Source organism: Equus caballus, chromosome 1 (assembly GCF_041296265.1).
Source record: "Equus caballus isolate H_3958 breed thoroughbred chromosome 1, TB-T2T, whole genome shotgun sequence".
In the NCBI taxonomy this organism is placed as follows: Eukaryota; Metazoa; Chordata; class Mammalia; order Perissodactyla; family Equidae; genus Equus; species Equus caballus.
In genome coordinates, this window is record NC_091684.1 from 59,792,319 (window position 1) to 59,815,579 (window position 23,261).

The 23,261-nt window shown below is 40.9% G+C and overlaps 1 protein-coding gene across 4 annotated transcripts in view; it reads left to right on the forward strand.

Annotated features, from left to right (window-relative positions):
* The window catches only part of SGPL1 (sphingosine-1-phosphate lyase 1), a 51,018-nt gene that overhangs the window by 14,332 nt on the left and 13,425 nt on the right, over positions 1-23,261 (forward strand). For all 4 annotated transcript variants that reach the window (XM_023644446.2, XM_023644430.2, XM_070263172.1 and 1 more), the window contains exons 3-7: positions 6,606-6,771; positions 11,929-11,996; positions 15,126-15,273; positions 17,577-17,653; positions 19,088-19,216. In XM_023644446.2, coding sequence (XP_023500214.1) covers positions 6,606-6,771; positions 11,929-11,996; positions 15,126-15,273; positions 17,577-17,653; positions 19,088-19,216 — 588 coding nt within the window. The remainder of the gene's footprint in view (positions 1-6,605; positions 6,772-11,928; positions 11,997-15,125; positions 15,274-17,576; positions 17,654-19,087; positions 19,217-23,261) is intronic.

Here is a 23,261-nt window from a genome sequence, read left to right on the forward strand (position 1 = left end):
GCAGGGCAGATCTCGTCTTAGGACAGTGTGGTAGGCAGCTCCAGGGGCTGCCCGAATGGAGATGCCATTGCTCTTGAATAAAACAGATACAGATGGTTGGTCCCTGTTAAATACGGGAAAAAGGATTGTTACTATTTGTGTTAGCTCCAAGGAAAGAAATGGGTCCAGTGTGGGTCTGGAAATGTCTGCCAGTCAGCTTTTCTCTTTCAGTGATATTCATTTTTAGTATGTTTCTTCTGGTATAAATTGGTAATTAAGAAGTTTAATGGGGAAAAAATGTCACTGCCTAATTGGCAGTTGGTCAAGCGCAGTACTAGTTCTCAAAGAAGTTTTTGTGCTGGTGGGGGGGGGTGGATAGTGCCACTGTGGGAAGTTTGCTTCTCTTGAAGTGATTTGGGGACGGAAAGAATTTAATGTCATTGGGGATAGCTGTGGGCTAGTACCGACAGGAAAGTAACTTCTGACTGAAGAATCCTGAATCTCCTGGACTTAGTTACTTGGTCAGATCATAATCCTTGCCTCACAAACGTGTTAAGGGAATAAATCATGAAGTATAAAAAGCACTGAGACTGTGTAGAGCAGAAAATAACCTTCGTGTTAACTCCCTTCACTGCATTACACAACCATATTTAAATATAAGGAAGCCAGGAGTAAAATCACTCTCAGGCACTGTTTTTTTTTCTCTTTTTGTAAGGAAGATTGGCCCTGAGCTAACATCTTTGCCAGTCTTCCTCTATTTTGCCTATGGGATGCTGCCACAGCATGGCTTGATGAGCAGTGTGTAGGCCTGGGATCTGAACCCACGAACTCTGGGCTGCTGAAGCAGAGTGTGTGAACTTAACCACCATGCTGCCGGGCCAGCCCCTCAGGCACTGGTCTTAAACTGAAAGGTCATGATCCATTTAGAAGGATGCCAAATCAACTTAGTGGGTCAAACATTTACAAAACAAGGAAGAAATAGGAAAGAAATGTAAGTGCATCACAAGTAATGAGGGGTGAGGTATTATTTTAGAATCTTTTGGTTTGGTTTTCTGTGTTTCTGTGTGTACTAGATTTTGTTGTAGAATACATTTCTGTGGGACTGTATTGGAAAAGTTTGAAACTCATTGATTTAACAACTAACATGCCACAAATTTACAAAATTTGTAGATTTCTACTATCATTTTGTATTCACAGAAGTGTCTTGCTCCCTTGAAGTGATTTGGGCTGAAAGAATTAAATATGATTGGGAATAGTAGGCTGCTAAACGCCCCTAAATTCTAGCAGCTGCCTTTTGTCTAATGACGATTAGAGCTAACTACTGCCAGTCCTCCTCTTTTTGCTGAGGAAGCCTGGCCCTGAGCTAACATCCGTGCCCATCTTGCTCTACTTTATACGTGGGATGCCTGCCACACCATGGCATGCCAAGCGGTGCCATGTCCACACCCAGAATCTGAAGTGGCAAACCCCAGGCAGCTGAGAAGCGGAACGTGCAAACTTAACTGCTGCGCCACCGGGTCGGCCCCGATTAGTATCACTGAAAACTATTTTGATGTCTTTCAGGCATCAGCTAAAACCTAAATCGTTAGATTGGAAATGGAATTGATAAGAAGAGAAAGCCTGGTTAATTGACGACTCATAATTTGACAGTAGCTTCTTAAAGTAGTTAATATTTTGAATCTTCATACTACTAAGGTTTATCTTTTTTCCTTTAATATTATACTTTTAGAAGATTTATGGTATTCTTTATCATTTTATGCACATTCATTGGGCAGAGTATTTTGTTTTTTCTGTTTTTTTCCTCTGGAGGAATACATTTCCACTTTTAGAACAAAGTGTGAAGGAAGGAATGTTTTACTTGCAGAAATGTTACCAGGACTATGTTCTGTTAATCGGGGCACCCACACTCACAGGTGCACGTTTACATAGACACGGTTGATTTGTTTTACGACTATTATTCTGTGTCTCTCCTAGATAAAGAAATGGAGGCACAGATTGGTGAGATAATTTGCCCGGAGTTGCGCAGTAAGCTAGAGGCCTTCCTAGGTGACTGTTCATAGTTCTTGTGTTTCCAGAGACAGAATAAGTTGATTAAGCTGAAAGAAGCACAAGCCTACATATTATAATCATAAGTATATATATGCAGATGTATATAGACAAAACATGTATTACTGTGAGCAAAAAAGCATGGTGGGAAATAATCATTATAGTTTTATTAAGTTCTTGTGCTGTCTCTATCTAGATGTCTATCTGTAGTCATCACCTAGCCATACAGTTTTAGTTTGTTATAAACTGTACTGTATAGCCAAGGAGGATTCTGCCAAGAAAATAAATTGTAAAAAGAAAACTCTGAGGATGGCACTGGATTGTAATGTTGTGACCCTCTACCCATGAACACTGAGACTGAAAAATTGAAAGAGTACTGAATACTGAGTCAGGAGGCTTGAGTTCCTGGTCTGCACTCTGACACAAGTCTATCCATGTGAACTTACGCATGCTGTTTCACTTTGGGGCCTCTCTTTGTAAAGTGAAAATGTGGCCTTGGTGTCTAAAGTTCCCTTCAGTATTTAGACTGTAGGGTTCCCAGGGGCTGGAGTATTGCATCAGGATCCAGCCTGGGGTTTGTGCTATTTGCAAGGCCCCCGGGGAACTGCCTCATCCTTTTTTCCGAGGAGATAGCGTATATTATCCCACAGAGCCCAATAATGCAGTGAGCTGTAGTGTTGGGAGGTGCTTCTTCGTTGGGGACTGAGCCTGGGTTGTTTATAGTAACGTACAAGGATCTTGGAATGAGGCCAGGAGATGTAATTTCTGTAACCAACTAGTTGCCTACTCAAAAGTTTGCTAGGACCCATTGACGTACGATATCATTCTGTCTTTGGAGTAAGAGAGTATAGAAACATATCTCCTGTTAAGGAGATATATTCAAGGGCTTTGAATTCAAGGATTCCCATTATCTTCCTATAGCAATTACCAAGGAAATATATTCTTGCTGAAAATAATTTTATAAATGTTAGCATGGAATGCCTTCATATCCTAATAGGCTTTTAAAAAATTAAATTAGTTTGGGTTTGCTGATTCTTTGCTCTCTCCCTAATACTGGTTATGACTTTTTTGTTCCATGCTGTGGAGAGTTGATAATATCTACAGTCCTCTTTTAATGTTGGTAACCTCTCTTTTCTGGATGAATTAGGAACTAGTATCACCACAGGAAAAGCTGATCTGAATGATTGTTCTTCCGTTATCCCATTGATACACACTATTTAGGCATTTGATTTGATCACAGCTTTAACACTAGAAGATTATAATCTTTATAATGAGGGAAATCATGAAGTACCTTTGATGATAATAGACTCCTCTGGCCTTTGCCAGCCCTTGTTTAGCACTGCTTCTGCTCTTCAGGATTTAGGTTGTTGATAGCAACAGAGGGCTCTGGGGAGTGGTGACCAAGAACTGTGAGGAGGTTGCAGCTAAACTGCCTGGATTTTCCATGGATAGCCCTCTAGGGAACCCGGTACTTGCCTAATGTTAATTACCTATACCACAGCCTAATTGCTAAGAGTATAAATGTTTGCAGCAAACCTGTGTTGAACACCTGTCCTCCTTGTAGCTTTCATGCTCCTACTAGAAAATTGCATCTAGATATCCAATAGGAACATAATTCAGACCAATATTATTTTTTTCTCAAAATCTCCTCTGCCTTTTTCAACTTCCATTCCATTTCTAGTCTACTATGGTTAATAGTGAGACCATTTCCCCAGTCTCTCAAACTTGAACTTGAAAATTTGGAATTATCTCTACTCTTCCCACTCGGTACTTCCTAGATCTAATGTTATCAAACCCTGTTTGTTCCACGTCCAAAAGTGTTTTTCAAATCCATACTGCTTTTTCTTCCCTAGTGTCATACTGCTGAAGGTCAAACCCAGTTTATTTCTCCCCTGGACTATCAGCAGTCCTCTCAACTAAAATTTTTGTCTCTAATCTCTGTCCTCCTTGTACTCATCTCCCACCAAATTATCCTAAAAAAAAAAAATTGCTCTCTTGATGCAAAACCTATGTCTTTTGTTTTGTTGTTCTGCAATTTGCCTTTTCTTTTTTTTGTGAGGAAGATTGGTCCTGAGCTAACATCTGTTGCCAACCTTCCTCTTTTTGCTTGAGGAAGATTGGTCCTGAGCTAACGTCTCTGCCAGTCTTCCTCTCTTTTATATGTGGGACACTGCCACAGCATGGCTTGATGAGTGATGTATAGGTCCAGGCCTGAGATCCAAACCCGCGAACCCTGGGCTGCCAAAGCAGAGCGTGCAAACTTAACCACTACGCTACTGAGCTGGCCCCATGGAATTTGCTTTTTTTTAAGTCAACATCCTATTCTGGAAATTTTCCATGTAGTTCACATAGATCTATCTTTTTAGTGGTGCATAGGATGGGTATATAAAATGTGCATATTATAGTTTATTTAACCATTCCTCTATAAATGGACATTTATGTTATTTATGTTTTTTCTTTTGCTGATTTTTACAAAGAATACGGAAATGATGTCCTTTTTTTTTGGTGGAGAAGATTGACCTGAAGCTAACATCTATTGCCAGTCTTCCTTTTTGTGCTTGAGGAAGATTGTCACTGAACTAACCTCTGTGCCAGTCTTCCTCTGTTTTATACGTGGGATGCCACCACAGAATGGCTTGACGAGCAGTGAGTAGGTCTGTGCCCAGGATCTGAACCTACGAACCCTGGGCTGCGAAAGTGGGTCACACAAACTTAACCCTTGCGCTACCAGGCTGACCCCTGATTGTCCTTGAACATGTCTCTTTGTACAAGTGTGTAGATACCAAAAAGTAGAATTTCTGGTTCAAAATGAACATACATTTAAAATGTTAATAGATAACCAATAAATCATATTACAAAAAGTGCCTATCAGTTTACACTCCCACTCTCCATGCCCCCTTTTTTTCTTCCCAAGGCTGTTTTTAATCTGGACCTGGTGCGCTTTTCCCAGCCTCAATTCTTGATGGACGTATTCAGTCATTTCCTTGGTCGCTGTCAGCCACTGTCCACGTTTTGCTCAGCACAGGGGTGCGCCAGGCCCTCTGCTGTGTGTTGGAGATGTAGCGCTGGCTCCCGTGGGTTCGCTCCCTGCCCTCACCTGGCTCACACTCCTGCACACACCACTCTCTGCCCTTCCCAGACTCTTTATGCAATTGCAGCTGCTCTTCTCTCTTCCTGGTATGACTTTTTTTTCTTTCAGCTTTTCTGCCTGGAGAATTTTCTTTGATCATTCTTTTGCCCTTTAACCAACTTAGGTTTTATCTTCTGTCATATCTTCCCCATCTCCCCTCAGGTTAAGTTAGATAAGCCTTCCTCAGTGGTCTCTCTTAACACTTAACTTACAGCCATTTTATAGTCTTTATCCTCAAGAGTTTTATTTACTCGTTTATATATGTGTGTGTGTGTATGCGTATGTGCATATGCACACACATACCTGTAGAGACCTCTCTTGTCAGATTGGAAACTCATTAGGGGCAAGAACCTATGGTATTTACCTTAATGCTCCCCCAGCTTGATGCCTTACACACTGGATGCTTGATAAATGTTGAATAAGTGAGTGAGTAACCAGCTATCAGATGAACTTATTTTGTGCAGGGCACGCTGAGGCTTGTAAATATGACTAAGATCTGGTCTCTTCAAAGACCTACCTGTGCAGTCGTGGGGAGGAGCGGACTGCGAGGCAGATTGTGATAAGCTCTGTGTAGAGGTGCAGATAAACTCCAGAAGAGAATTTGATGGGGGAGGCAATTCTCATGAGTGAGAGATGCTGGTAAATTTTCAGATGAGAGGATTTTTCTTGCTTGTGCCAGGTATTATGAGGGATACACATAGTGACAAGCCTGGCTTTAAGAATTTTTAGTCAAATAGGGCCTTTGAGCAGAGATTGGCAGACTTTGGCCGATGGGCTAAATCTGGTCTGCTGCCTGTTTTTGTACAGCCCCTGAGCTAAGAATGATATTTTACATTTTTAAATTGTTAAAAAAGAAGAAGACTATTTTGTGCTATGTGAAATCATATAATTTCAGCATCTGTAATTAAAGTTTATTGGGACACAGCCCTGTTCATTTGGTGAGCGGCTCTCTCTGACTGTTGGTGCTCCCACAGCAGTGTTGAGTGGTTGTAACAGAGACCGTTTGGCCTGCAACACCTAAAATATTTACTCTCTGGCCCTTAAGAGAAACAGTTCCCTGACCCCCCGGCTTGAGAGGATGGGAGATTCTGATAAAGTAGAGAGAAGGACATTCGTACTGAGAGTAGTAGTTTGAGTTAAGAGAGTGGGACAATGAGTACTGCAGTCTTATAGAAGCTTTAGAGCTGAAATTATGACCTAGCTTAACCTTTTATTTTACAGAATGGGCAGAAGATCACAAATCTTGTCAGAGTCCACGTGACTCGTAAGGGATGTGTGTGCTGGAGTGACTGGAGCAGAAGCTTGAGGGCTTTCGAGGAGGATAAGATTATTGTTGGGGTAGGGCTGGGTGGTGGATGGCCTTGCCCTTGAAACATGAGAGTTGAAGACCTAAGCACAGACTTCTTTTCTCTCTCTAATGTAATATTTCTTTTTTCTCTTGTATTTCTAGAAGGCCTTTGAACCCTACTTCGAGATTTTGGAAGTATATTCCACAAAAGCCAAGAATTATGTGAATGGGCATTGCACCAAGTATGAGCCCTGGCAGCTGATTGCATGGAGTGTCGTGTGGACACTGCTGATAGTCTGGGTCTATGAGTTTGTCTTCCAGCCCGAAAGTAAGTATGCTGTCCCCTCTGTAAAGATAAAGCGGAGTTTACTAGCCTGGGAACTTATGGCTGACAGATTGGACTCATTTCTTGCCTTTGGTTTGGTTCTGATTTTTTAAATTTATTTAAATGGGAAGTGGACATTGTCTTCTAACTGGTAAAGTTATCTCTTGTGTAACTGTTACTGCTTACCTATACTGTTGATTTTTCTAGATTTGCAGCTTCCATAAAAACTCCTGAGAAATTAGTCATTTTAAGGATCCGCAGATACCTCAGAGTGTGGCTTAAACCTTCTTTAGTTCCAGTTTCTTGCCTAGAATGTAATTGTATCACTTGGAATTTCCCAAGCAGGAATTTATTGCTTTCTTTTTAGGCCATCCTTTTCAATAAAGATTATGTGAAATTGGAACAGGACTCATGCAGTGATAGTATGAGTGCCTGCTATGTGACGGGCACTGTGCTAGGCTCTGGGGAGTAAGTACACAAGTAATACAAGGTCCGTGTCCTTTTGGAGTTGACTTCTGTCATCAGGGAACAGTGCACCTTGAGCTTCCTGGATAGTGATTCAATGAGCCAGATTGACATGGGGAAGAAAGAGGCCACTTCTCAGGAAATACAGAAGGAAAGCCTCTTAGTGATCAACTTATAAATCCTCCATCCTTCCTAAGGTGTAAGCTCCTCTCCTGCCACCCCTCTTCCCCAACCTGGAGATCTGGTTTCCTGTTACTTCCTTGTGAATTCTTATCCCCCTGCAGGCTGTGCTTGGTATGTTTTGCTTGATTTCATCTAAATACAAATGGTAGGAGTGGTGGTGGGTGTTCTGTGACTCTGCCGCGCCCCTTCCCCACTCTTATAGGGTATCTGAGTTCATTTCCTTGGGATAAGAAACCAGTAACATTGAAGAGAATCGCTTGTCGTTTCTCTTTTGTTTAAAATTTCCGTAACTATTTGCTTCCCTGATAACATCGGTGTGAAGGGGCTCTTTAGCTGTACTTTTTCTGCTTTTCTTCCTCTTCCCTCGAGAAAGTCCAGATTCTGTTTTATCTGTTTGCATGCAGATAGCCATTGAGCCATTTTAGTAAAATTGCAGAGTTATGGCGTAGTAAACATTGCACTTAATTAAAGTGGAAAGGAGACATGACTGCCCTGTCTACGTTTTAGTACACTCCAGCTTTGAAAACCCTGTCCTTAGTTTCTGCTCCTGCACCTTGAAAGATTCCCTCATAAATTCTGACAGATTAGATGGACCGCCCTTCTGCTGCATCTGCTTTCTGGTTTGGAAGTGGACCCAACCCTTGTCTTGCTGCTCAGGCTTATTTCTTTCCCGGGAAGCATTGGTTTCAGTGGTGCCCACCATCCTGTCCTTCCAAGTGAAGTGACCTATTGCAGAGGACTCTAAGGAGTAGCAATAAATGTACTTTTCCTCCTTTGTTTTTTATTGTGATGAAATGTACATAGCACAAAATTTACCATTTTACCCATTTTTAAGTACATTTAAGTTCACTGGCATTAAGTATATTCACATTATTGTCTAACCATCACTGCCATCCATCTCTAGAACATTCTCGTCATCCTAAACTCGAACTCTGTCCCCATCAAACACTAACTCCCCATTACACCCCCCCCCCCCCGACTCCTGACAGCCACCGTTCTCTGTGCCTTTCCCTTTAAGGTAGTGTATTTGTAAACTGGACTATGTTTAGAGATCTTGAGATTGATATTTCTTTTCTCTGGTTAGTGTTCGCTTTAGGTATTTACTTGGGTTTTCAGTTCTGTGGCCTGCAGTGCCCGCGTGTGTTTTGTTTAACTGGTAGCAGAAGCAGAGCTGTCTTAGGTCCTGGTACTTACTCATCTGCCTTTAGTGTTCAACGAGAGCATGCTGGCCTCTGAGCATTCCGTGAGAAGTTAGCAGTGGCAGTGTGTTAATGCTGCATGCCGTCTGAATCTCTGTGAGCTCAACTCCAGGCCATTTTGGTTGTTTCATTTTTAATAACATTTTTTTCTTGTTACAGAAGTAGTGCGTGCTCATTGTAGAAAATTAGACAATATAGATAAGCCGTAAGAAAAAAATTAAAATCTTGCTACCTAGAGATAACCACTATTTATGTATCTATATCTCTTTTTAAATCTGAATCAGGTTGGACTATACAAAATATAGTTTTTATAGGTCAAAAATTGTTGAATATTGGCAATTTCATACAGTTTATCACATATGCACGCATAACGTACTTTTTATTTTGTAACTTCCAGCTTGAATTTTAGACACAAATGAAAATATCTTCCCTCTAGAGATCAGAGATAATTTTGGTAGAATTGCCATTTTTTTCAGCACCTTGCTCGTGTTAGGAGTATTCTCTGTGTCACTGAACAATTGAGTTGTTTTTAGTTTATTGCCTGAGGAGTCTAAAGTCTGGACTAGTGATAAATTTTGCTGTTTTTCAAACTCTGAATACCCTTCTGAGGGGGAGAGGGTCATGCTGGAACACCGGGTAGACACTGGAGTAATTAAGAACTGGAAGGGGCAGGACGTTGGGGCATGGAGGGGCGGGCAGAGGGTCGCTCTCTAAAGTGTTCTCTCTGCTTTAATTCTGCTCCCCGATTATCAGCTAGTGTGCTACTACTTGACGTTGATTTTAACTGTGGGGCTGTCCGTAGTTCACCAACAGAAATCAGACTTATGTGGTAGGAAGAGGCAGTAAACTCCAGTTTCCAGCCATGGCACTGTGGGCAACACCCTTAAGCTCTCTTAGCATGTTTCCTCACAATAAAATGGGCATAATCACACCTGCCTCACCTAGTTATAGGGTGATATGAGGGTTGAGTGGCGTCATTTGTGACCTGGAAAGAGCCATGCGTTGTTTTTCTTACACTGGCATTTCCTATTTTATTACCTTAAAACATAATAATTACTTTTCTTTCTGTACCTCTGGGGACTTTTACTTTTGAGATAGTCTTTTTAGGTCATGACAACATAATCTTTTCATTTTTACCGTCTCTAATCCTGTATTCTGTTCTTTTTACCCCATACCATTTTATCTCACAACTTTCACAAAATTAGTCTATTCTTTTCTCCTCCACCTAGTCACATAACTGTTCTTTTGGACACCTGCCTCAGTTTGCTGATTTTTAGACCTCTCTTATTAATTAATTACTTGATCTATTAAATAAGGAGTGGTTCCGAATCTTTACAGCTTTGACGTTGTTAGACATAGTCAAATAACAAGCAACTTAAGTATGCAACATTGTTATTCTCATTTGATGGACTGTTGTGGTAACATTGAAAAACATGTTTAGGAAGAATTTTTAATAATGTAGAAAATGCTTTAAGTGAGCAGAGGACACCGTATTGTACATACAGCAAGATCTCAGCTGTGTGTTACAATGTGTAGAACATAGAACCAAAAGGAAATACCCAAAATGTAAACAAAAAAGTAACTACAAACAATTGATTTCAATTCCTTTGCCTTCTTATTCTGTCTGTGTCTTGGTTACCTGGTTTTGTCCTAGACATTTACAGAGTGTTGACCACAGTGGTAGGCACTGGAGAGTGAAGTAGGCGCGGGGGCAGCCTAAGCACAAATCACTGGTAGAAACGCAGGCATCATACAATGCCAAAAGGAGGTCCAGACACGTTCTGGTTGCTGAGAGAGGGCACCTTCAGTCCAGGGAAATTGGAATGACCAGATCTCCCAGGAATGCAGTAAAAGTTCATATGCAGTACATGCCTTGCATAGAAGCTGGTCTAGAATCCTTACAGACTCTTTGGGATAACAGAAAATTCCTATTGTGCATTTGAAGCAGTGTAGAGTCCTGGGGGTCTAGGACTGAAAAAACAGACTTCAGTTAAATCCCTGCTCCGTCACTGATTTGATCTGTCACCTTGAGCAAGTTATTAATGCTTTGATCTTCAGCTGCTTGTGGATAGTATGTAGTGTCTTCTATGCCAACCTCAAAGTCTTGTTGTTGGAGGCAGTTGAGATATATTGAATCTGGATTCTTTGAAAGGTAGAATAGGGGGCTGACCCAGTGGTGTGGTGGTGAAGTTTGCATGCTCTGCCTCGGTGGCCCCAGGGTTTGTGGGTTTGGATCCCAGGCACAGATCTACACACTGCTTGTCAAGCCATGCTGTGGTGGCATCCCACATACAAAATAGAGGAAGATTGGCACAGATGTTAGCTCAGGGTCAATCTTCCTCACCAAAAAAAAAAGTCTAAAGAAAACAAAAAGGTATAGTGGTCTATTTAGATGCCCTGTACTTATAATTATTGTAATTGACAGAATCAGAATTCCGTATTTGTCCTATGTACCACCTGACAGAATGGAGTCTGATTGGTATTCATGATACTGAAGGCCTTTTTAGGTCCAGAAAATGTTGCTAGGATATGTGTTGATTGAGTTACTGGAGCATAGATCCTGAAAAAAAGCATGGGTTGGTCATTTGTTTTGGAGGAGGGAAGAGAAATGTTGGACATCTGGAAACATTGGGAAGGTAAAGAACTCTGGAATACATGTCATGTGACCTGGCAATTCTGTTTCTGGGAATTTATCCTGTAGGTATACTCTCATGAATGCAGTATGGTGTGTGTTACAAGGTTATTTCAGCATGGTTTGTAATAGCAAATATTAGAAGCAATCTAAATGTTTGTGAGGAAGGAGCAGGTTAAATAAATTATGGTATATCCATATAGTGGACTACTCTACAGCTGTAAAAATGAATGAAAAGCACTGGTCTTTAAGAGAATATTCCTACGTAGAAAAACAAGGTCTAGTACAGTGTTAGAATATGCTACCTTTTGTGTAAAAAGAGAGACAAATAAGAATATATCTTTATTCTTGCTTCTATATGCATAAAGAAATTCGAGAAGGGTATTCCAGAAACTTAATAGTGGTGTTTGCCTGAGGGTAGGATAGGTTCTGGGGGATAGATGAGAGGGAAACTTTTAACTCTGTGTTTATTTATTTATTTGTTTGTTTGGATCATGTGAATATATTACTTATTCAAAAAATTAAATTTAAAAGGTTTTTTTTTGAAAGGAAAGAAACTCTACCTTTGCGATCTGAAGGCAAGTAAGATTGCAGAGGACATACTGAATAGTTCAGACATTAGGGCTAGCAAGTCATATTCATGGAAATTTATTTGGGTAATAGAACCATTTTTTCTTTTAGGTTTATGGTCAAGGTTTAAAAAGAGATGTTTTAAGCTCATCAGGAAGATGCCTATTATTGGTCGCAAGGTAAGTGGAATCTTTGTAGATCTTCTTTCCCCTTCTGCCCCCATGATCATCCCTCTTTCTTTCTATTTACTGACCCTAGTGTTCTCAATGGGGAGGGGTAATCTTGTCACCCACCTCCAAGGAACATTTGACAATGTTTGGAGACATTTTTATTATCACGGCTGGAGGGGAGTTCTGTTGGCATCTAGTAGATAGGGAGAGGCCAGGGATGCTGCTAAGCATCCTGCACTGCACAGGACATACCCCACAACAGAGAATTATCTGGCTCCGAATGTCAGAAGGGCCAAGATTGAGAAACCTGACCTAACCCTTTCTCCAATGTACTTGACCAAAGGAGAAAGGAGATGTCTGTTAAGGAAGAATTTAAAATTAGAAAACTTGACAGGAGTGACAGGATGCTTTGGGACAGTATTGACTGGGCTGAATTTAAATATCTGGGGGTTGGGTGCTTAGATGGTTTAGATCAGAGTTGGCAGATTTTTTCTGTAAAGGGCTAGGTATGGAACTTTTTAGGCTTTGCAGACCTTACCGTGTCTGTCACACTCTTCAGCTCTGCCTTTGTGGAGGCAAAGCAGCGACAGGACGATAGGTAACAGAATTAGGCTGTGTTCCAGTGAACCTTTCCTTGAAAAACAGGCATAGGTCAGATTTGGGCTATACTTCACTGATCCCAGGTTTAGAAACTTAGGGAGGAACAGAGCTCTCCTGCCGTTTGTACCGATCTATAGTGTAGTGTGTGTTCCCTTCACTGCTTCCTCTCTGCCCTCCCCCCGCTGAGGAGGAGACAGTCACCCCTCTGCCCTTCCCGCAAGTTCTTTATCACAAGTGCAGATAAACAGGCTCCACTGCAAGCTCTAAGCAGATGAGTCCTTGAGGTCTTCATCTCCCTTAGTCCCTGCCCCGCCCTCAACTTTCCTGCAAGCTCTGTTTCACTCTTGGCTTTCAGTTCGCTTTCCCCATTCCTGGCCAAACCAAAGAAGATGTCAGTTATCTCTGGCCATTGACTAAAATCCATTCAGACCACTTTGCTAACCCTCCTGGAACTATGTATTTTCGGATTCATTTCCTGTGGAGCAGTGGAAACAATAACGGGTGGAAAAGGGGAATGAGACTCAATGGGCTTTCATTTGACTCCAAATCTTATGAAGCCCTAAAATTAAACCCCCTCCGTCCTTCTCGAGTGAAGGGTAGAGGGGAGGGAAGATACGAAGGACGGACTGGATCACCAAGGATGATAGCATTTCCCCTTATCATTGCTGGTATTTTTTCTGCCCGTGTTCTTCACGCTTTTCTTCTTCAGTTTCAGATTTTGAGACAAATACTAGGGTTCCAGAACTTATTCTTAAATTTATAAAATAACAGAATTGGAAGGTACTTAGAAACTATATAGTCACCTTTCATTTTTAGAAGCAGATTTTGAAGCTGAGAGACAAAAGTTACTTGTTTTGAGTGAGTATGTGTCCCCCTCTCATTCATCACTTACGTTCACGTGTTCACACGTGTTAGTACTGAGCACCTGTTCCGTGTCAGGTGCTGGTCTAGGTGCTGAGGGTATTGTGGGAACAAGACCAAGTCCTTCCTCTGTGAAACTTATATTTTAGTAGAAAAGACTGAAAGTAAATAAGTAAACAAATACGTAAGAATTTCATTTTGAAATAAATGCTGTGAAGAAATTAAAACGTGATAGAGGCTCTGAGGCAACAGTTGGGAATGGGGAAGTACTTGCCGTGCTTTCTGATAGCCCTCTTACTATCATTTTTTGTCTTTTATTTTATTCCAACAGCAGAGTCTATGCATGAAGCTCAGCTTTCAAAGTTTGTTCCTGTTGCATGGTTGCCGTTTATGCAGCGTAATTCTTTATTTACAACTTTAAAACTATCTTCATGTCCGTCACATGTCCATAGCATTGCCCACGCGTGTGGTCTCTACTCCCTGCCAGCACCTGCCTGTCACACTGCTGGAGACATGTTTTGAAGGAGTGGCTTCCCTGTGGTTTCATTGAGGGCCACAGCTAAGAAGCTCCTCCTGTGTGCTTGTCATGCACAGCTAGAGATGAGGGAATCTAAAGTTTGGAGTGAGCTCTTGGGCACCAAACTTTAACAGATGTTGCTGAGACCGTATCACTGTGACACACAAAACTTGTGACACATTGCTGTTCTTCCCCAGACCCTACCACCAAGAGCCTCTTATCACAGTCGGCAGCCCTTGCCATTCTACCTCCTTACTCTGTTCGAGGTTTGTTTTTATTTCCCAGCACTTTTCATGACCTGACTTTTATTTTCTGTCTCTGCTGCTAAAAGAAGCTTCATGAGAAAAGGAGTTGTTGTCACTGTATACTGCTTAACTGTATTTTGTTCACTGTGTATCCTGGGCCCATGGTAGTAGTTCAAGAGATACTTATTGAGTATGTGAGTAAGTGAGTGAATGAAAGGAAAGGTCTCAGAAGCTGTTGCTGTGAGGATGGAAGAGAAGTAACCATAGTTGATAAATTAGGTGGCAGAAAGGACCTTGCTCCTCGTAGCACTTAGGGTCAGTCAGTCCAGGCTGTGGACAACCTGAGGACAGAAAATACAGGCTTCCTGGCACTTCCTGGTGTGGCTTGGGCTTATCTGTGGGGAGTTGTGTGGGGCCTCCAGTTTCTCTGTGCATGTCTGTGGAAGGAGCTCATCACTTGCACAGACACCGGAATCCCTTTGACTGCTGCGTGGCCTCTTTTCTGGCTACTGTCCGTGGCCCTAACTTTGTTTCTTTAGCGCACACACTGTAGCTGCTGCTGGGGTGGGAACAAGGTCCAAATACTGCCGTCAGAGAAGTGCTGCCTCTAGCAAATGCAAACCAAACAAAGCGGTGGTGATGTCAGCATGGCAGAGGAATGGGGGGGATTGAGTGCATCTTTGACTTTCAGAGCAAGTTGACTTTTCAGACTTCTAAGAGACTGTTGGACATGCCAGAAAACAGCTGAACAGTTAAAATGTCGCATCTCTTTATGAAAAAATAGCGTCCCTTGTTTTGTAGCACTTGTGTGGTGCCCAGCCTCAAGCAGTTGACTTGGTGTCATATCTGGTTCCTCTACTCTCTCTCCTGTATTCCTCTGTCTCCTTTTTAACTTTGTCTTTCTTACCTTTGGAGATCCAGGATAAGTTGAACAAGACCAAGGATGATATTAGCAAGAACATGTCGTTCCTCAAAGTGGATAAAGAGTATGTGAGAGCTCTACCCTCTCAAGGTCTGAGCACGTCTGCAGTTCTGGACAAGCTCAAGGACTACAGCCGTCTGGGTATGGTTCTCTGCAAATGTGTGCTCTCTCCTTTCTTAACGGTGCTAGTTTGCTCATTGTTTCTGTTTGCATAGGTTAAGAATAGTTTATCCCTGGTACATATACTTTCAGGAGGGCCTGCTCCCTTTCTCAGAGGCTGAATTTCGTATTTTAAAAATTATGTTTAGATTCATCCTTTATTCAGAAAGCAAAGCAATCTCAGAAACAGTGGAACTTGGTTCTGTTTCCTTTTCTAAGCCTGAATAAAAAAGAAACATTTGTTTTTTAAAAAAGAATATATATAATAAAAATGAAATACAGATTCATTATGAAAATTGTGAAATCTGCATGAAGGCACAAAAGAAAATAAAAAGTCCCTGTAATTCCGTCATGGAAAGATAAACACAGATGAGAGATACATATGTACGTAACAAAATGTTGTTAGTGTTTTGTGTGATAAACACACACACGTACACGTATGCATGAGCACATATGAGAAGGATAAATGCAGCTTAATGTTTGCGAGTACAGCCCATGGAATCAGCCTGGATTCACATCCTGGTTCTGCCACTTAAAGTGTGACTTTGGGTGAGTTACTTCTCTATGCCTTGGTTTTTCTCTCTCTACAATGGGGATAATAATAATAGTACTCACCTGAAAGAATGATCATAGAGATTAAATGAGATCATACAGGTATATATAATACCTGGCATACAGTATGTGCTCAATAAATGTTAGCTATTATTAACACAAGCACAGTAAGATCATATTACAAATACTTTTTTAAAATTGGCTTTTTCGTTTGGTATGATTTAGATTTATACAAAATTTGCAAAGGTAATACAGAGATTTCCCGTGTACCCTTTACCCAGCTTCTCCTGATGTTAATTTGTCAAAACTCAAAATTCATGTTGGTACAGTACTATTAACTACAAATTCTGGTCCTATCCCACCGGTTTTTCCACTAATGTCCTTTTTTCTGTTCTAGGATCCAATTCAGGATACCACATTACATTTCAACAAATGCATTTTGAAATTTCTAATTGACATATGTTGAGTTTTTGACATTGGATGGTACAAAATTAGGTACAGTCTGGGATTTATAAATGATAGGAAGCAGGGTTTAGTACTGGGAGGCCTGTATATTAAAGATTTACATGATTATGATTATTTACATGATTGCTGCCACCGTATTTCCTTCCCTTCCCTTTTTAAGTCAGTGTCCATTGCCATGCTCTGTAGCACCAGTAAAAGAGCAGGAAATGAAACTGTGTCCTGCTTTTGAAAGGCTGGAGACCTCTGGTCGGAAGAGATGCATGGTACAGACCAGTGTCCTCTAAGGAAAGAGGGAAAGTAACACTGGCAGCAAGCCAGAGCTGGGCAGATTGGGTGAAAATGAGGGGTTGGTTTGGATAGTCACTGCTCAGTGTTCTGCTCTCTTGTTGGAGCTGAAGATTTTGGATTTCTAGAGCCCATGGATGTAGTTTTAAGTTACTGTGTTTCTGTGATAGGTTTCTCACTACTCGCTTTCAGTAGGGCTCAGCCATGCCGTAGCAAAAGGAGACGCCCATATCAATAGATTTGTTGGTATGATGTAGAATGTCTCTGGGGAAGCACCTCAGACAGGACGTGGAAAGTTGGACCTTATATTCTGGTCAGGAGCCTTTCCTCCGAGCTTTATCCGCATGTGACTGCGTTCCTGATCCTGAGTGCCGCAGCCTGTGTTGCTGGAAGCAGGTGGCTAATTCTGTGTGGGTTTCCACGCTCCTCTGAAGGAGGGGCTCCTGAGACCAGGATGCCGAGGGTTCATATCTCGTCATGGTTTGTTTAGTCAGGGATTCAGTTCCCTGGCTCCAACTCTGATGATAGTATATTGAAATTTCACACTTTTGTGTTGCTTTTTTCTGCTCATATCACTTCCTTTGGGTAGGAAGGGAGAGAAGAAGGAAGCACTTGCAGAATAAGGTCAAGCCTAAGCCATACAGAGAACAGGAAATGAATATGGATCAAGGAAAATTTTTCTGCTGTTAGAAGGCAGTTGGGGATGATGACAACGTTATTGTTGTGCTAGCTTTGTTGTACCTAGATGCTGTTAATGTCTTTTTCTCACTGTTGATAGGAATTGATCTTATGTCTTTATTTTGCTGTGATAGCTCTTTATTGGGATTCTTTTTCTCAATCTGATATCCCAATGCCTTTGGGTTTCCACTCAAACTTTTTTTCCTTTTGTACCCAGAGGAGTTTCTTCCTATTTCGCCTTTATCAGAACCTGTCTTCCCAAAGGTTGCTGCGTGCTGACCCAGTGGTCGTACCTTTCTCTGCAGATGTCTTGTGGCAGGAAGGGAAAGCCTCCGGAGCTGTGTACAGTGGGGAAGAGGAGCTCACGGAACTCCTCGTGAAGGTGAGTGTCCAGCCCTCAGTGGGAGTGTGTGTGCTCTGTATTGGTTTATAGGATCTCACTTTTGCCTCCTTACTTTTATAATTAAAAAAAAATTACTTAAGGAAAGTTTATTTTTAAAATAAAACTAAACAAGTTTAGAAAGTTTTTCTTTATCCAGACACAGGTGAATATGCATAATATTGTCAAAGACATCTTCAGTCTGTAAAAAAGAAAGATATTATTTACGTCTCCAGGTCTTACAGACACCCTGTGTAGGAGGCAGATTACTAGGGAAGGTAGTTCCATCATTTGAGGTTATTAATGCCAAGACCAATTTTGTCTGATAGCAGGAGACAAGGGTTGGAAATGCGGTCATAATTTCTTTTGCTGCCAGAATCTCAAATCAAATGATCTGAGAATGAGCAGTAGTCTCACCAATAATTCAAATAATTCTCGTTTTTGGTTGACTTTAGAATTGGCTTTAGCTTTTTCCGTTTCTAATCAAATTTATTTTTTAAACCCCACTTTGTCATATAAAATTAGTATTGGACCGATGGTCTCTCAGGTCTTTGTGTTTGATTATTATAACTGTGAAGCTGCTCACACCTCACTGAATATTACATGTGTTGCTCAGCTATATCTTTGCGTAATTCTGATCTTACACCTATGCTTAAAAGATCTGTTACTGGCTTCCCATTATCTTCAGGATAAAAGGCAAGCTGCTTATGTAACAGAAAATACAAGTCCTGTCATAAGCCAACTCCCACCTATTTTTTCAACCACTCCTTTTAATTTCCCACGTACACACTAACTCCTGCCTTTTCTCTTGACCGAGTATACACCTTGCTCTTATGTTGTTTTCCTTTCCCTCCTTCATTCCACCTGTTCTAAATGATGAATTCGTATTTATCACTCAAGGTTCCATTCAACAGACAGCTCCAGAACACCTAAGATGTCCATTATTCCCTCTTTAAGGCCCCTTACCATCATGTCCATACATCTGGTATTGTACTCACAGCAACAGCTCCTTTGTGCCAGACACTCTACTAGTGCTTTGCATGCCTTCTGTTGTTGACATATCGCTAGAACCCTATCAGATAGATACCATAATTATCCCCTTTAGCATATGAGGAACTGAACCTCAGAGAGGCTATTTGACCCAAGATTACATAGCTAGAAGTGATAAGCAAAGCCTAGATTTCAAACTGGGTTTGTTTGGTGTTTTAGTCTGTGCTTTTAACCACATTTATACTTCTCTTACCACATTGTAAAATAATTTATTTGCACGTCTGTCTCCTCTACTATATTTTGATCTTCTTTAGTTTGGGGAACATATCTTACCATTTTTCCAGTTTGTAGTGTTGTTCCTAATACCTAGAAACTTGTTTAGTGTGTGATTCTTTGTCCCATACAGTATGATTGTCTTACTTCCTGTCTGCTTGCATTTCTTTGCAGGCCTATGGCAATTTTGCCTGGAGTAATCCTCTGCATCCAGATATCTTCCCGGGACTGCGGAAGATCGAGGCAGAGATTGTGAGGATAGCTTGTTCCCTGTTCAATGGGGGACCAGATTCCTGTGGATGTGTAAGTGTATGCAAGTGGCATCCAATAATCTTATCTATGGTAGCTTAACATAGAAGATTTTATTCAAGACATTTTATTACACAAGTAATATGTGATTTTTGTAGAAAGAACCAGATTAACAACAGTTCTAAAATATTACTTGTAATTTGTAATCTAGAGTATCAAAATTTTTGTTCTTTTTTAAAGATTGGCACCTGAGCTAACGTCTGTTGCCAATCTTCATTTTTTTTTTCCTTCTTCTCCCCAAAGCCCCCAGTACATAGTTGTACGTTCTAGTTTTAGCTCCTTCAGTTGTGCCATGTGGGACGCCGCCTCAGCATGACCTGATGAGCAGTGCTACGTCTGCGCTCAGGATTCAAACTGGTGAAGCCCTGGGCTGCTGAAGCGGAGTGCTCAAACGTAACCACTTGGCCATGGGGCTGGCCCCTCAACATTTTAATATATGTTCTTCTAGATATTTTTTCTTTTCAGTTTTTTACTTTGAAAAGCAAACTTACATCAAGTTGCTAGAATAGTTTAAAGAATACTCTCGTTAGCTAAATAGAAGTATTTTGCTGCGTCTGCTCTCTTTGCTCCTTTCTCTCCCTCCCTCCCTCCCTCTCTTTCAACCCCCTATACATCCACCTACCTACCCATTTATCTATATAACTTTGTCAAACCATCTTATAGTTTTTTGAATATACTTCTTGTTTTACTTCAGCTGGAAGTTTATTATTTTGATATAAGTTGAATCCCATTTAGTTGATTTAGGAATAAAGGAAGAGGGTATCATTATATTTAAAGAGACATATGAGGATTCCTTGTTTCAGCTATTCTTTCCAGTAGATGTTTGTTAGTTTTCCTAAAGTGTGATTCATAAATTTCTGCCTAGATTTTTTACAACAAACTGATAATGCCTTCTCTAGAAAAAATTAAATCTCAGCTTGTGTGGAATAGTTAGATTTAACCCAGTATGCTGTAATGGTAACCTAAAGGTGCTAATCCTATCAGATACTTTCATATAATCTTTATAGTCTGCAAATTTAATTAGTGAAGGGCCCATCCAAAGATAAGAATATTTTATAGTTCCTTTTTGTTTTTTCCAGTAAGCAGTATTGTTTTTATTTTGTCTTGGCACCATGAAAAATCAACATGTTCATATATTCAGTAGCTAATAAAACTGGTATTCCTGGCATTCATTTCTCCAAAAACAATCCAAAAGTATTAAAAGTTGAACCAACCATAATCTAGCAATGGATTCCCTTATGCCATTTAGATGGCTGGGGTGACATGGAGGGGAGATGACAGTATACTTAGTGTTCATAGGTGCTCTCCTGTGCTATTAGACTCTTCATGACCTTTTAAGACACCATAGGTTAAACACAAAATGGTTTGGCCTTATCCAGTAAAGTTGAAGATACACGAATCTTTGGACCCTGAAATTCTGCTACTCGGGATATATCCTAGAAAAACTAGTGTATATCAGGATGGATGTGTATTTATAGCAGCCATGTTCATGATAGTTGAAAAGTGTTAATTCAAATGTCTGTCAACAGTAGGGTAGGTAAATTGTAGAATACTATGTATGCTTCAGTCCACTGTAGTTGTTACTCAGGTTGATGCTCAAATTACCCCATTTTTGGCCAGTGGGAGCTTCTTAATTTTGGCTCCTGGGTCATTTTGCATGACTCAAGTAGTCTTTGAAAGTTTCCTTTCTTTCCTTTCTTTTTTTTTTTCTTGGTGAGGAAGATTGACTCTGAGCGAACAACCATTGCCAGTCTCCGTCTTTTTTGCTTGAGGAAGATTGTCCTTGAGTTAACATCTGTGCCAGTCTTCCTCTATTGTTTGTATGTGGGATGCTGCCACAGCATGGCTTGATGAGCAGTGTATAGGTCTGTGCCCAGGATCCGAACCTGTGAACCCCTGGCCACTGAAGCTGAGCATGCAAACTTAAGTACTATGCCACCAGGCCAGCCATGTCTTTCCTTTTTTTTGACAAATTATTTTTATTTGATGAAATATTCCAGGTTCGCCTTGTACATTTCCTGCTCCAGACCCAGAATTAGCCATTTGTCCAAGGAGTCTTGGTTCATTTATAACTATATAAAATATTTACATGGTTCATAAGTCAAATTTATGGAGTAAGACAGATAAAAAAACTTTACCAGAATAAAATCCAGAGAGACAAGTAGAAAGTACAAGAGAGGTTAGGAGACATGCAGAGTGAGAAGGGCTAACACACATCTAATTGGTGTTTAAAAGCAGCCAGAAAAAATAGAGACCCTGTAACCTATAACTGTTAGAACATCTGATATTCCCAGTAGCAGCAGTGGCTGGAGCAGTTGGGGGTGATGAATGGTAAGCTATGAATTGATAATCGTTGGAGCTGGGTGATCCATGAGCCTTACCCGTCTGTCTCTGCTGGTTTCACTCATGTTGTCTTGTATCTTTATAATTGTCGTTTTTTTTTTTTTTTACTATGAGCCACTCATTTTCCTGGGAACTTAACTGTGAGGCCTAGACTGAGGTTAAGTTCTTCCAGAAAGATTTGTAATTACTTCTGCCAGTTGCTGGGGCATTGCTGGGAAGTGCTACCACATTGGAACCAGTTTAAGTCCAGTTCTCAGCATGTAGTTTTGTACAGCAGAGGTGTGATGTGAATTCAGACCACAAACTCACAAAAATCTGTCTCCCCATAACTTCTTGGGAGATTTATTTTTCTTTACCTGTGCATCAGGGTTGAGAAAAGCAGTTTTTCCTTCTGTCCTCTTTGGCACCAGTGGGGTTTATTTCCTGTACCCCTGAGAATGTGGGTGTAGTCCCAGTGTTTTCAGCTGTCTCCTGTTAGACCTCTTCCCTTGGGCGGGCCTGGAATTTAGCTGCTGTCCATTTGTCTGAGTGAGAGTTTGAGGTCTCTAGGGGTTGGCAGCAACCCTCGAAGGTAAAGCCGGCTTTGGTACTTACTTATCTTGTAGGATTCTTGATTTTGCTTTGTTTGGGCATTCAGTATATTCCTTTATGTTAGCTTAGTGGTGGATGTAAAAAAATTTTTAAGTGTTTTATCAGGCTTTCTGGTTGTCTCAGGTAGGAGGGTCGCCCAAGGCAAATGTTCTATGTTGCTGGAAACAGAAGTTCCATAATTGTTTTTTTCCACGCGAGAGACCTTTGTATACTTGAAATCCTTTCCCCCGAATCTTCTCTTTCCCACGTATTTCCTAGGACACTCAGCTGTCCTTAGAGAACATGGTTTCACAGATGTCCAGCCATCTCCATCATTCTCCTTTGGTTCTCTCTGACCAGCCAGATGGACATAGTTCTCCAAGTGTGGAATGACATTGATCTTTCAATCTCTCTCTTTTTTATCTGGGTTCACTAAACTTATCTTAAACCTTTCCTCTAAGTCAGTATTTTTGTTCTCAGCGGTGTTTATTCTGTTCCTGATATATTTATTAATTCTGTATTGATGCTGTTTGGTACTTTGTTTTTTAGGTCTGCAGTCTCATTGTGTTGTTTCAGTGTCCAGTGTTTCAACTCTTGTTTTCTTGGATTCATGTTCTCATGATATTGTCCAGTAGGGGACAACAGTCATGAGGATTTTCCTTCTGTCCTTAGGTTGGTACCTTCTGAGTTGTGCCTTTATTTTGCAAACTACTTTTTTCTTTTTATATGTTTGCATAGTTACCATGCTATTTTCTTTCATCTTGGCTCATGCTTGGGTGATTCTCTAGACATTCTGTTTGTTCTGACGCATGGTGGGTGATTTTCTTGTCTGAGAGCGTTTGATTGAGGGCAGGGCTCAGCTAAAGCTTTGTTCCGTCTGTCCTAGACTCTCTAGGTGTCTTTCGAGAATGTGTTAAAGGTTATCTACCAGAGTTCACTCTGCCTAGTTGGAAGAAAGTAATTCCCTTTGGGCTGTGGTGATTTAGCCCATCCTGTGTCCCTCAAGTCTTCACTTTAAGAACCAGTCCTGATGTTCTCTCTCTCTGTTTTGCTTGTTTCTGCCTAGTGGCCATGGCTACCACTCACTGATCTGAAGCTAAGGAAAGAAAATAAGGAAGCTCCTTCC